Source organism: Myotis myotis, unplaced genomic scaffold (assembly GCF_014108235.1).
Source record: "Myotis myotis isolate mMyoMyo1 unplaced genomic scaffold, mMyoMyo1.p scaffold_m19_p_17, whole genome shotgun sequence".
Classification (NCBI taxonomy): domain Eukaryota; kingdom Metazoa; phylum Chordata; class Mammalia; order Chiroptera; family Vespertilionidae; genus Myotis; species Myotis myotis.
Window position 1 is genome coordinate 16,160,167 of NW_023416321.1, and position 15,225 is coordinate 16,175,391.

General features: G+C 51.0%; 1 protein-coding gene across 1 annotated transcript in view; it reads right to left on the minus strand.

The window, feature by feature from the left end:
• ARSG (arylsulfatase G) overlaps positions 1 to 15,225 on the minus strand; it is a 68,150-nt gene that overhangs the window by 32,540 nt on the left and 20,385 nt on the right. Inside the window, exons 3-5 of the mRNA XM_036339867.1 lie at positions 5,927 to 6,114; positions 3,366 to 3,413; positions 1,855 to 1,966 (exon numbers count right to left, since the gene is read on the minus strand). Of these exons, the coding sequence (XP_036195760.1) occupies positions 1,855 to 1,966; positions 3,366 to 3,413; positions 5,927 to 6,114 (348 nt within the window). The remainder of the gene's footprint in view (positions 1 to 1,854; positions 1,967 to 3,365; positions 3,414 to 5,926; positions 6,115 to 15,225) is intronic.

Below are 15,225 nucleotides of genomic sequence, written 5' to 3' on the forward strand. Positions count from 1 at the left end.
TTTATATTGGTTAATAAAGTGATATAGGTTCCAGGTGTACAACTGCATAATACATTATCTGTCTATGGTATTGTGTGTTCATCACCCCAAGTCAAGTCTCCTTCCATCACCATTTATCTGCCCTTTACCCTCATCTACCTCCCCCGCCCCATTTGATTTAACATGGATTTAAAAGGAACAGGCTGACAGGTGTTATGTGGCCACCGGTGATCCCCAGATAAGAAGGGCGGGGACATGCTCTATGGCCTCACTTCTCACACTGCAGTGTGCACACGGATCACCTGGCATCTTGCGAAACGCAGGCCTCGGGGTGGGGTCTGAACTTCTGCGTTTCTAATAGGTGCCCAGGTGATGCCCGTGCTGTTGGTCCAGAGACCACCCTTTGAGGAGCAAGGATCTAGAGGACATGGACTGGACTGACTGAGTCTCCATCCCCACCTCCTAGAGCTCCAGGGTGACGTGGGCACAGGTGCAGCCCAGCAAACCTGGGCCTCGAACAGTGGATTGCAGGTAAGTACAGATTGTCACAGCTTCTCAATAAGCGGCCATTATTATACGAACTATTGTGCTGTTAATGAGCCAGCAAGACGGCTTTCCCCAAGCAGCTGAAATGCCTGCGACCTTATAACCTCTGTGCACAGTCTGAACAAGCGGCGCACGTGGTGTGTGTTGCTTTATTACCGGCATAACCTGTATCAGCTCGTTCTTTTTGTTAATCCTCACCCCAGGATATTTTCCCATTGATTTTCAGAGAGAGTGGAAGGGAGGGGGAGAGGCAGAGAGAGAGAGAGAGAGAAACATCAATGCGAGAGACACACATCAACTGGTTGCTTCCCGCACGCGCCCAGACCAGGGCTGGAGATCAAGCCTGCAACCGAGATACGTGCCCTTGACCAGAATCGAACCCAGGGCCCTTCAGTCCGCGGGTCGATGCCCTATCCACTGAGCCAAACCGGCTAGGGCTTTGTCACCTTTTTCTGACCGTTAATGTATTGCAGGCTTATTACTGAATTTTGGGAAACGCAAGGAGGAAGAAAAAAACAACAAAACCCTTAGTCCCACAACCAGAGTGAATGGCCCATGGTTGGCATGTTTCCTGTGGTGTCTCCCGATGGGCTATAAAGGCATAAACACGGAGGCAGTTATGGTCCCACTGTTGGTGATTGCTTCCTGCTTTCTTCACTTACATGGTGAGCATTTCCCCAGTTCACTGACTATGTCTGTAAATTAGGGCCCCAATATCAGATGCAGGCTTATCTGCAGGGGCGGGGAGTGGGGTGAGCTTGTAAGGAGCCCTGTGTGCTTCCTCCCTGGGCCAGGTGCGTGGCCCAGGAGCAAAGCCAGCAGGCAGAGAAGGAGGGAACCCTGCCTGTGAGACCGTGGCGGTGCCGGGCTCTGCCCAGCAGAGCTAAACAGTCCAAGGAACCCGGCAAATTCCCATAAGGAAGTTCTGTGAAATTCTGTTGGCCTCACCTTTGCTAAAAGTTTTCTTGCTCTTTTTCGCTGTCTTTTTGTTTTCTTTTGTTGTTAATCCTCACCTAAGTGTATTTTCCCCCTTGCTTTTCAGAGTGGAAGGAAGGGAAGGAGGGGCAGAGAGAGAAACATTGATGTGAGAGAGACACATCAACTGGTTGCCTCCCACAGGCACCCCGACCGGGGACAGGGAGCGAACCCACAACCCAGGTGCGTGCCCTTGAATGCAACCCTTTCGTTCAGGAACCGATGCTCTAACCACTGACCACATTGGCCAGGGCACTGTTTTGCTGTCTTAACTGTCCCCTGTCAGCCCCTCTGACTTGCTCCTGACGGACCACACCGCCAGGATTTGTGGCTCTGGATCCCACAGCCAGTTACCTTGATGGTCCCTCGTCCCGGGGGCATGCCGGGCAAGGAGGGAGGTTGTAGCCGGGGCTATCTGTGCAGCCCATATCGTGGCTGTATGGGATTCCGAAGTAGTAATCAAACCCTGGAAGAGAAGCAACTGGTTAGCACCCCCACTCAGCTTCAGTTCCAGGAGCCTACGTCCTTACACCCAGGACAAAAATGTAATCTTCCCTGATTTAATACCGCAGTGCTATGGAGGATGTAATTAAAAGAGGATTTGATGAATATCCCTTTGTAGTCTGCAAAGAAAACACTGCTGGGTTCTGGCTGGAAGGCCAGATCTGGGACACAGCCTGTGATTAGTTAACCCGGAGTGGGAGGAAGTGGAGAGAATGATTAAGCCCGGACCATCCCCCATGCAGTTACTGGCACATTGGGGAAGTATTGGCTGAAACTCTACTACATGCGTGATGCCGTAAGGGACAGAAGAATAAATTCTGCCCTCAAAATACTTCCCATCTGAAGAGAATGTAAGATACAGAGATTAAGCTGTAGGAGATGGAGAATCCATAAGACAATAAGGGCGATTAGGTCAGGGGTAGGGACCCCTTTTTCTGCCAAGGGCCATTTGGATATTTATGACATCATTTGAGGACCATACAAAATTATCAACTAAAAAAATCAGCCTGCTGTATTTGGTCAGACACATATATTTGTGGTTAATCCTCACCTAAGGACATTTTTTTCCCTTGATTTTCAAAGAGAGTGGAAGGGAGGGAAGGAGGAGCCGAGAGAGAGAAACATGGATGTGAAAGAGAACATGAACTCACTCCTGATGCCTTGTCAGGGCCAGACCAATGCCTTTGCAGGCCTAACATGGCACACGGGCCACACGTTCCCCACCCCTGGGTTAGAGGAAGACGTTACCCCCAGATGCTGGGCATGGGTGGGTGGGGGGAGAAATCTTCTAGGAAGGGGGGGCATTTCAGCTAGACCTCAGAAGGCTGGCGGGCCTGGGGTACTGGGATGGGGTCGGTGGGGGGCGGAGGGGGGGAGGATGTGAGTTAAATTGAGGCATTAATATCTGTGTGGACCTTTTCTCTGAGATCCTTCCTCATCCTGTCTCTTCTCCAACCCCAGTTTAGTGTGAAGTTTCCCACGGGATTTCTCTACTTCTCCCCCAAGTCCCAATGGGCCAATCCCTGCTTTGGTGACCCTATTGGACAATTTTTACTTCTTACCACACTAGATGGGTCTGGACCTCATGTCAGCCATGTCCCCTGAGACGCGAGGAACCAGGTCAGGGAGAAGAGTGGGGCTCGCGATGGGGAGCCAGGGGGCAGAGAGGAACCAAGGAGAGGGGACAGGGAAGAGGATGTGAGATCGAGGGGAGCCCAGGTACCCCAAATACACCCAAGGGATACTGTGAACGAAGATATCCTAACTCAGGAGCAGGATAGCTTAAAGGTTATTCCAGTCCTTTTACACAGAGGTCCTTATTTCCTGTTTCCCAGGTAACAAAGCCCCCAAAGAATTTTTACCACTGAAGTTGGAGTGATAAGAGCTGTGATGCCCAAGATTCCATTTGCCTTCAGGAAAACGAGAAAGAGACTTTCAGAGGCATCTTGTGGGGGTTCCAGCCCGTCGGGGAGCTGATCACACTCTCAGTTCTCCATCAGCGTTGCCAATTACTGGGTTCCAGCTGGGAGGCCAGATTTGTGGCCTGCAAAGTGATGAGGCTACAAACACAGTGCCAAAGCCAGGCCCTGCTCTGTGGGACCCAGAGGGAATCCGCAGGGAGACAGAAAGTGAGCAAGGGTAACTCAGCACCTCCACAGGAGAACGCACAGTGAAAGGGGAAGACAAGCCGCTCCTGGGATCCCAGCAAAGCCAGCAGGCCGAGGTTCTAGTGCCCACAGGAACCCCCCATAGCCAGCTGCACCCGCCACCCTGCCCTCCTGGGCTGGGGCCCTGCCAAGGGTACAGGTGCATGCCCCACAGTCTCAGAGACGCCTGGGTCTTGCCTGGTTGCATCATCTTTTCTGGCCAACGCCACTTCCTGTAGGCAGTGGTTCTCAACCTTCTGGCCCTTTAAATACAGTTTCTCATGTGACCCAACCATAAAATTATTTTCATTTCTACTTCATAACTGTAATGTTGCTACTGTTATAAATCGTCATGTAAATACCTGATATGCAGGATGGTCTTAGGCGACCCCTGTGAAAGGGTCGTTCCACCGCCAAAGGGGTCACAACCCACAGGTTGAGAACCGCTGCTGTAGAGCATGAGCAGGAAACGGCCTCCCCACTGCGGTTCAAGTGCACAGACACCTACCCAGCTGCCAAAGACGAAACTCCTCGCTTTGTTGATGCCTAAGGGAGGAGGGGGGACTGGTGATGTAAGCCAAGTGCTCGGATAATGCTGGACCTCTCTGACCTGCTCATTCTGCTCTGAGTAAAGAGCCCAGGGAAATCACTCACAGGCAAAGGGGCCCGGAAATGAACGTGGTTCAAAGATCTGAACAGTGGACCCTCACTGCGGCCCATTTGCCAGCACCCATCCCTCCTACTTCATGTCCGGAGGCAGGAGGCAGGATTCCCACAGAACCCAGCTCTTGGAGAGTTAGAATAAGAAGCACCAGCAGCCTGAGGAGGATGTGGACAGCTGGGTTGCCTCGGCCCCGAGAGGAGAGACTAGCAGTGAAGCAAAGCACGAGAACAAGTTGGACCAGACACATCTGTCTCATCTCCCCGCTCCGGGTCAGGCAGCGCTGAACAAGTCTCCACACCTGCCTGAAACTCAGTTTCCTCCCTGGACAGTGGGGCAAACCATACCCAGGGCACTACCATACCTGGAGCAAATAAACACTTAGCCCAGTGCCTGGCAGAAAGTAAAGACTAAATAAGAGGTGCTTAGTTAGAAAGGAAAGCAAGCTGGTGGTCAGTGTGGCAGATGCTGCTGTTTGCCAGCCCTATACCCATGTCTCCACTCATACCGGTCACAGAACTGTGGTTTTGGGAACCTGGGGTTGGGAACCTGTGCCTGAGGCCAAGTCACCCATTATAATCCTACCCCCCTCCCCATTTCCCAGACTTCCTTGCAACGAAGAGTGGCCTTGTGACCCAGCTCCAGCCAATAAGGTGCAAGTGAACTTCTGGGGCTGAGGAAAGATTGTGTTCCTGATAAAAGGGAACAAGTGGGCTAGCACTGCCTCCCCTCCCTTTTTCCTTCCTTGAAGCCAAATGATGGCGAATGTTCTGAGGTTGCTCTACGGCAACCAAGAGGCAACATGCAGGAGGACAAACGCCAACAGAGTAAGGACAGCAGAGCAGAAATGGTTTCTCTGAGTGGCTGAGCCAATAGAAGCAATCACTTACCCCTGTGCTCATTAGAATGAGAGGAAAATAGCTCAGATTCCCTTTAGCCCACTGTTAGGTCTTCACAATTACTTACAGCTGAAAGCATTCCTAGCTTATAGAGTAGGAAATCAACAAAAAAGCAGACAGGAACAGAGGAGGTGGGGGCGTGTCAGGGCTACACGGAGGCGAAGCAGCCAGCCCCGTGCAGTGGAACCTCGGTTCTCAGATCTTGGGAAGGCTGCTCGAAAACCGAATCACATTTTCCCCATTAGAAAGAATGTAACGGAATTAACCCGCTCCAGACCCCCCAATGAGCCTCTGCTTTAATCTTTCTCATATACAGTACATGCCTAATGTTTAATCTATAAATAAGCACTTTGAAAACAAAAAGGACATGAAAGGTACATGAAAATAAATGAAAAGTCAACAAAACGGAAATGAAATGTATAGTAAAAAATGAAAATGTAAAGTAATAAGCAGCAACGAAAGCAAAAACACACACAAATATTCACAGCACAGTTTCCTGAAGTGTTAACAACATGAGGGTCAGTGGTAAGCTGACGCATACTCCTGCATTCTCTCACTGGAGAGACACGTGACTGATCATAAGGTATCAGCGGGGGTTGTTGAAAGGGTTGTTGGGTTGAGAAGCGAATTGTTCGAGATGGGAGACATTCGAGAACCCAGGTTTGACTGTAAATGCAGCGGGAGGTGGGGGCTGGGCTGTGGGGCACCCATGTTACCTATCATCCCGGTGACGTAGCCGGCCTGCTGCAGCACCTCGGCCAAGGTGGTCTCGTTGAGCGGAAGGCCCCCCACAGAGGTGACTGCAAAGTTGTGTGTGACTCCGTTGCGCAGGCCCAGCCGGCCGGTGAGCAGGGCGGCCCGGGAGGGTGAACAGGTGGAAGCAGCTGCGTGGAAATCCACAAACCTGCACAGAAAGGAAAGTGATCGAGATCTCTCCAACCACAGAAAGCCAGGCCAAGAGAAAAGTCAACTCCCACTCTGTTCTGGGGATTCCAGTGCTGGGAAAAAGCTCGCCCAGTAGAACAAGTAAAGAAAAGGAAGCCCAGAGAGGTAAGGTGACTAACCCAAGGTCACACAGGTCATTCCAATAGATACAATCCAACACATTTAGTGGATCCTCTTTATCCAAAGACTAGAGGCCCGGTGCATGAATTTGTGCACAGGTGGGGTCCGGATGCCTGCCCCTGATCAGAGTGGGGGCAGTGATTAGGGGTGGGGCTGTCTGTGGGGAGGGGCCGCAGGCAGTTGGCTGGCTGGCTCTGCCCCTGATTGGGTTGGGGGGGGGGGCGATCGGGGGCGGGGCCGGCTGGGGATAGTTATTAGTGTCAAAAATCTTTGCAGGGTGTATACACGTTTGCTGTTGGCTTTCGGATGAGTTGAAGCTTCAAAGGCGCTTTAGTGACAGGGACACTTATAGCTTCTGTTTCTATGCCTCTCCCTACACAGGTAATGCAGTTTAGTTCCCTGCTGACAAACCCTCTAAAGCAGCGGTTCTCAACCTGTGGGTCGCGACCCCTTTGGCGGTTGAACGACCCTTTCACAGGGGTCGCCTAAGACCATCCTGCATATCAGGTATTTACATTACGATTTATAACAGTAGCAACATTACAGTTATGAAGTAGCAACAAAAATAACTTTATGGTTGGGTCACAACATGAGGAACTGTATTTAAAGGGTCAGAAGGTTGAGAACCACTGCTCTAAAGAGAGGCCGTGGTGTGATGTGGCTGCCCTCTTTGGTAGGAAGCAGTGGAGAGAGAACGCAGGAAGACGGTGGTTGTGCTGGGCACCTCTCCAGGACACCTGACTGACGGTCCAGACCATGAACAGGTTCCTGGCCTATGAAGGCTGGAGAGCATTTACGTACTTAGAATCACTGAAGGTCACACTTCAGTGATCGGGGTGCGGGGGACCGATCAGGGGCGGGGCTGGCAGGGGAAGGGGCCACGGGCGGTTGGCCGCCACAGTGAGCGTCATAGCCATCGGCCGTTCTGGTTGTTCCGCCGTTAGGTCGCCTGGCTTTTATATCTATATACATAGATTCCATATTTCTTAAATGTATTTGTACCCCCAAAATCAATACTCCATGGCTCTCACTCGGTTATACAGAGTCACATGCAGACCTTTGGAAAATCTCAGCCACCCAACGTGCACAGGCCCAGCTGAAGTCGGCTCTCATCCTGTAAGCAAGTGTCCTCCTTTTCAGAGTCTGGTTGGTACCCTGGTTTTTGCATTTTTGTTCTTCTTGTTGCTGATTTCGCTGTTTGAAATGGCCCTCGAGCAGACCGCTGAAGTGCTGGCCAGTGGTCCTAAGCTCATGAAGGCTGTGATATGCCTTACGGGAAAATATACATGTTCTATAAGCTTCATTCAGGAATGAGTTCTAGTGCTGTGGGCTGTGAGTTCAATGCTAATGAATCAAAAATATATATTTTAAAAAGCTGCCTTTAAACAGAAACACACACAAAACAAGATTCTGTACTGATTAGTTGATAAAAAGGCGGCCAGAGGCACATAGGAACCTAGCCCTGTATTTTCCCCAGAAGCAATGGCTCAGGTTTCTTCATAATTCAATAATTATCCAATAATTCAGTGTTCACAGAGACCTTATAGAACATAACTACCACCAATAACAAGAGCTAACTGTACCCACTATACACTATCACATGCCCAGCCCTCCGTCAGACACCATGAAGAAACATGTACAGTCTAGCCATTTTCCTGTCCTCAAGGAACATGACTAAACTTAATGTTTGTCTATTATTAGGTAAGATAGTCATTGCAGAGATAATTAGTTAAGTTGAGGTAACAGTGGAGTAGGGTGAGTATAAGTTTCCTCTCTTTACCGCAACCAGCATGGCTAGAGAGCGGAAGAATCCCTGAGTAGGGGCTGCTGCGGATTGAGAAAAGGAAAAAAAAAGAGACAGACACAGAGACAGTAGGGAAAGCTGGGACCGGGTGGACCCTCCTCTGAGCTGCCCTCTGATGGAGAGACAGTGACCCAGAGCTGGTGCAGCGCATTTATTATATACAGCATGATTCCAGGAAGTTTTACTAGAGTTTAAGACAAAGGAAATTATGTGAAATCACGGTTAAAGATCAAGCTGTAATTCTTCATTCTTGTGGCTTCTTTGTAATTGTCACTCCTGGCTGAAGCCCAGATAATTACGTCCGTTCCTTGCGCCTGGCTGAACTTAGATAATGAAACCCATCCCCTGGCACCTGAGCTAAGGGTCAGGCTGACAACATACCTGCCTCTGGCACAGTATGTTTCCAGGACCTGGCTCTGCTGACACCACTGGACTCAGTCGACAATTAGCTCATGTGCCTTCCCAGGCGCTCTCTACAGGTGAGTCCTTAACCCAGTATAACTGCCGTGTTTAAAAGGAGAGAGAGACACTGAGGAGAATGCCACATGCAAACAGAGACACACAGAGGGAAGGGGGCCCTGTGAGGACAGAGGCCAGGACTGGAGTTATACTGCCTCAGGCTAAGGAATGCCTGGTGCTACCAGAAGCTGGAAGAGGCAGGAAGGAACCTCCGCTGGAGTTTCTGAGGGAGTAACGGCCAACACCTTGATTTTTAACTTCTAGCTTCCAGAACTGTGAGAATAAATTTCTGTTGTTTGAAGCCACTCCTTTTGTGATCCTTTGTTATAGCAGCTGCAGGAAACTAAGACATCACCTACATAGGCCCAATGTTCATCTCAACAGGACCCTGAATCCTGGAGCATCTCACATCCCACTCACAACTCTCTAGCTCAACACCTTGGCTCTGCCGTACCTCAGCCCAGGGTGCTTTACCCCTCACCTCCCTCCCCAATGCCTACCTATCCTCTGAAGACTGTCGCACAGTCTTTCCTTGTCCCCCAGGAGGATGGGCCTTGACCTTGACTTCTGCAGCATCTTCATGTCTGAATGGAAACATTCATCTGACATCAAAGCCCTTATGAGAGCCACCCCTTCCTGTGGTGCCTGCACCACTTCTCCACCTGCCCATCCTCAGGACTCCCGTGGGGCTGTGGATGCCTGTTCCCTGTCCCCACGCTCACTGGCCTTAGGCTGAGGAGGTCCCAAGACCCACCCTCGGTGGTGTCAGCTCCAAAGCCTGACTGACTTCCACACAACCACGGGAGCCGGAGAGAGAGAGACCAGAACGCCCATTTCCCAGCTGACCTCCGGGGATGGGCACAGGAACCAGCGCGTCAGTGGCCCATGTTTTCTTCCTGCTCACAAACTGCACAAGAAGCCAGACTCCGAAGTTTGCCTTGGTGGGTGTGGAGTTAACTAACTGAGGGCATCAAATGGATCAAAGAAAAGTCATGCAGTTGCTAAGCTTAAGGGACTTCTGTCCACAGTGGACTGAACTTTGCCAGTGGGTCTGGGATGCTCAGAGGCTGTTCACCACCACGTCTTCACCCCTAGTGTTACAGGATGAATGTTTGTGTCCCCCAAAATATGTCTGTTAAATCCCTAAAAATGTGATGGTTTTTGGAGGTCGGGCCTTTGGGAAATGATCAGGTTTAGAGGAGGTCATAAGGGTGGGGCCCCCAGGATGGGATTAGTGCCCTGATAAGAGGAGGAGACTAGAGCGCTCTCTCTATCTCCACGTGAGGACACAATGAGGGGTCGGCCATCTGCCATCCAGGAAGGAGGCCGTCAGCACAACCTGGCCACGCTGGCAACCTGACCTTGGATTTCCCAGCCTCCGACACTGTAGAGCAAGCATGTCAAACTCAAAGGCTAACACAGGCCAAATAAACAAGGCATGCCTGCTGTAGAGAATAAATGCATATTGTTTAAGCTCCCCGCTTTGTCATATTTGTTGTAGCAGCCCAAGCGAATACACCTGGGCAGTGCCAGAAACACACGGCGATCCTGACCCTGACCCCGCTCGCCCGTTTCCCGTGACTCTCCTGAGAGCAGTCTCTCCTTGGCCATGGTAAAGCCATCACCTTGGAAAGAGCTGCAGCACATTTCTACAGCAAGATGGAGCTCCGAGCTCCTTCCCAGTCTGTGGGTTTTGTGAGGATGGGACCTAGAGTTGCAACTCCAGCCCCAAGCAGAGCGCCCTGCTGGGATGGAGGGGCTCTGTCCAAATCCGGTGGACGAACAAACAAAACTGGAAGAGGAAGAGGCCCGTGTCGTTTGATTGGAAAAAACGCGTTAGTCCACTTTCCACATAATCGCTTAAGCGGATGTCTTCAGGGCTCAGTTCCGGCCCCACCGTGTGATCAAGCTCACAGCTTAACTCTCAGAAGCAATCTTACTTCCTTTATTTCCAAGTCTTTGGAGAGCCCTGACTGCACCCCTTGCACATAAAACCCTAACCACATCCCACGCAGCCCTCTGAGCTGACCTGCCTGTCACCTTCCCCCCTCCCATCTCTGCCTCCGTTTGGCAGGGACTAATTAATAAGGAATAAAATGCTCTTGCCTTTTGGAAAGCCTCTTTTGTTTTCCCCCAGATCTATCTGGGCAGGCCCAGGCCAGTTCGCCAACAGGGGTCCTAATTAAAGTCTGAAAATGCATTGTAAAGCAAAGCTGGAATCACAGAGCCAGACATTACAGCAGCCTGTTAACGGGAAAATCAGCTCAAATTAAGACACAGCCAGACGGAAACCAAAGCCGCTTGCCACTGCATAAATTACGTGCATTAGAATCAGGGGAGGTGAGCGCTGGAAACGCCACCGCCAGAGCCCTGGAGAGACATAACGTTGCAAAGTTAAGCGTGTCCGGCCTTCGTTTACAAGGAATTTAAAATAGATGATGACACCTTCTGTGGCAACTTTCGAAATTGCTATGTGACTGGAATAAACACTGCCTTTGCTCCATTCATCATTTAAAGGCTTGGAGGTGGGAAAAGGTTTGAAAAAATAATGTGCTGCGGCCTCTGTGGGTAGAGGGACAGGAGTGGGAAGTAAGAACGAGAAAAAAAGCTACAGTAGGACTTAGACCGGCTCACCTCAGCCCCCAGGTTTCCTTCATCCTTCAGAAGGTTCAGTGGGATTACTGGGACAGCCAGCATGCAGGCCCTTTATAAACTACAAGCAAATGTGGCAGCAAATAGCAAAGTTTGTGTGTCTTGTTCATTCATTCATTCATACACCTACTCATACTCCTGATCTTTTCAAAAAAAACGATTCCTGACAGCTGAACTTGGTATGATCGTTGGCAATTTTTCCCCTTTCTTCTTCGCACTCTCCTTGTGGATATGTGCACATTCACACTCAAGGAAGGACACACAAAAGGTACATGAAAGCAAGACGCACACACAGGCATCTCAGTGCCTCCTAGACCCGTGGTCGGCAAACTGCGGCTCGCGAGCCACATGCGGCTCTTTGACCCCTTGAGTGTGGCTCTTCCTAAGCCTTAGGAATACCCTAATTAAGTTAATAACAATGTACCTACCTATATAGTTTAAGTTTAAAAAATTTGGCTCTCAAAAGAAATTTCAATCGTTGAACTGTTGATATTTGGCTCTGTTGACTGGTGAGTTTGCCGACCACTGCACTAGACCAACACTTCTTCTCCCCATTGCCATGACCTTGAGCCAAGCAATCCTGGAGGCACCTGCAATGTGCCCCCTGCCCTCCACCAGAGGGGACCACCCCTAGAAAGCTGGGACAATCCATCTCAAATGCAGGTCGATGTCCTCAGTGCTCAGGGCTGCCCGCTGACTTCAGGATCAAGGTCAAACACTTGAGCATGCACACGATGCCCTTCACCACCCACCTGCCCACTAGATCAGCCTCATGCTCCCTGTCCCAGCCATAGTCAACCACTATGATGCCAGCCAGCCCCAGGAGAGAGAGGGCCTCATATTGTTTGGGTCATTCACACATTCTCTGCACCTAGGACAGTATCTGGGGGAGCCTCTAGGAATATCTGTTGAGTGAATGGGCACCTTTCAGTTGTGGGTCTTCGTTCATGCTTTTCCCTCTGCCTACAACACTCTGTCCTCTCCCTTCATCTGGCTGATGCCTACTCATCTTGAAGGTCTCAGCATTCACTTCAGCACAACCTGTCCGTGCTAGCAACCTGACCTTGGACTTCCCAGCCTCCTAACAGATGAGCATTATTGAGTACGTCATGGCTTCCCTGTGGAGAAATGGCCTTTCTTTCCTTACAGTCCCACAGCACTATCTCCAATATGATGTAGCTCCGAGGAATTTAGCTCTTATCACCCAAAAGGTGAGAAGCCCAGCGTGGACATTCTTTTTTATATTATTATTATTGATTTCAGAGAGGAAGGGAGAGGGAGAGATAGATGGAAACATCAATGATGAGAATCATTGATCGGCTGCCTCCTGCACGCCCCCTACTGGGGATCAAGCCCGCAACCCAGGCCTGTGCCCTTGACCAGGAGTGACCTCCAGGTTCATAGGTCGACACTTAACCACTGAGCCACGCTGGCAGGGCAGCATGGACATTCTTGACTGTGACCAAGGTGTAAATGACGTGCTAATTCCGTCCTGTAGGATGGAAACTCGGGTTATGAAGGGTGGGTAACACGTCACAATTCCTGCACTGACAGCACATCACCTTCTGCATTCCAAATGCTGGTTTTCTCGTCTTTTGGGGCCAGAGGACTGCAAGCCTGGAAGGGCAGAGCTGGCTGGGGTCTCCGGCCTTGTCTCATGACCTGCTCTTAGTAGAGGCCCATCGTTGAATGAAGGTAGTGGGGAAGCTTGGAAGCGAAACGAATGAGAGCCACTAGGCAGGCTATTTTGAACTTGCAGTTGTGAAGCAAGCTGGCGCCAAGGCCTCGCTGGTTACTATTTCAGTTCCTTTTCGCTAAGATTAGCTGCCATCCAGATCATCGTGTGCCTGTACGTCCCCATCTACTGAAACAGACACGAGGGTAAAGCCCGCAGTACCACTTCTATAGGCTTCACCTTGCCCCAGGCGGGCAGGACGTGATTTCAGTGTCTCCTTGACCTACTTACCCAACGGCAACGATGTACAACTGCCTGCCCCGTGACGCTGAGAGCGACAAGGAAAAGATGGGCTGGGACCTCCCAAAGCAACCATCTCAGAATTCATGATGAAGGTCACAGGACAAGAGGATGTCTCCCTGATGAGGGTCCTCAGCCCTGAATCTGAATTACCACGGGGGGTTCGGGGGGCAGAGCTGGATGGGAAGTCCATGGTGGGGGAAGAGCCTTGTTCTTGCTGATGTAGGTCTCCTTCAGAAAGTTCTAGCTCTCACGGCGTCCGCCAGACCTCATTACACTCCCCTGCAGCTCTGGGCGCCAGCCTGGTTCTCCTCTTCCTTTAGGTTACTGCGAACCCCAGGGGCGGCAGAGCGCTGAGGCAGTCCTGAGAGGTAACAGGATGGAGGAATAGTTGCGAAAGCCAATGCTGAGAACAGAAATCCAATCGGGTGTTTGGCTGAACTGACAGCTCATCCCACTCCCTGCTGGGCCCTTTTTAGAAACAGCCTAAGCCCCTGACAGCCTCTGACCTCCCAGGGGTGAACACTGCCCTCGGACGTCTAGCTCAGCCACCGCCTACAAGTCTCAGCAACAGCACCGACTTTAAGGCGGATTAAATTGTTGGCGGAGAAGAGGTGGCGCAGGAAGGGAGAGAATTCCAACGCAGAGTTACTCTAGCCCAGTGGTCGGCAAACTGCGGCTCGCGAGCCACATGCGGCTCTTTGGCCCCTTGAGTGTGGCTCTTCCACAAAATACCGACTTCTGCGCATGGGCCACGAAGTTTCAATCGCACTGTACGTGCGCGCCCGCATGTGGTATTTTGTGGAAGAGCCACACTCAAGGGGCCAAAGAGCCGCATGTGGCTCGCGAGCCGCGGCTTGCCGACCACTGCTCTAGTGCAAGTCTATCCACCTATGAAATGTATTTACAATGTACCGTCCACCTCACGTCTGAGCCAGCCCAGCGGACAATTTCAGTGAGTGGGCAGATCTGGGCTCTGCTGGCTGGGACCACTTCTCTGTGTTCACGGGGCATCCTTCTTCTCTCCCCTCAGACGCCTGTGGGTCAAGACTGCTCAGGTGCTCAAACCTTAGTCTGCACATCCGAAGGCCACTGCCTGACTCCAGTCACCCGCCAGGAGACTTACGCAGGTTACTCTTGAACCTGAGAATGTTCAAGAAATAAGTGGTGTTTCCATATCAGGTGAAACGAGCCATGGCCCTCCCTGGCCACGCTGCCCACAAGAACTGAACTAGCGTTCAACCATCAGGATCATTCACTGGGTTGTCCTGAGGACTTGGATGATTTTCACATTTCTCAGGCTCTTGGAGAGCTGGAAGAGAGGCCAGGGAAAGCCTCTGTCTATTTCCCTACAGCCTGAGCACGTCATTCCTCCACCCTACCTTGCCATGCCAGTTTCTACCTGCTTGAAATGGTTAAGTTGTAGTTAATTACTAAGTCCCCGGCGTTTCCACTTAAATTCTGACATTTTGATTTTCTTCTGGTTATTTTATCCTTTTTGTTTGTTTGTTTTTGTTTATCCTCATCTGAGGATATTTTTCCATTGATTTTTAGGAAGGGTGAAAGAGAGGAGGAGACAGAGAGAAACGTCGATGTGAGAGAAACACATTGATTGGTTGCTTCCTGCAGGAGCCCCGATCAGGGCCTGGGCCGGGGAGGAGCCTGCAACCGAGGTACATGCCCTTGACCAGAATCAAACCCAGGACTTTTCGATCCACAGTCTGATGCTCTATCCACTGAGCCAAACCAGCTAGGGCTATCCTACCCTTCTTTAACTTTCAAATGTTCACCAGCACTGCTCAGCTCAGCTGTGCACAGGGAGAACGCCATGCAACAACGGAGGCAGAGAATGGAGTGCTGTGTCCACACACCAGGAAGGCCAAGGGCCGCCCGCACCCACCAGAAACTAGAAGAGGCCTGGGACCGATCCCACCTGAGAGCTTCTGGAAGGATCAGCCCTGCTGGCACCTCGGTGGAGGACTTCTGGGCTCTGGAACGGCGAGGGGATAAAACGGCATTGCTTTAAGCCATCCCGTTTGTGGTGATTTGTGGAGTCTGTC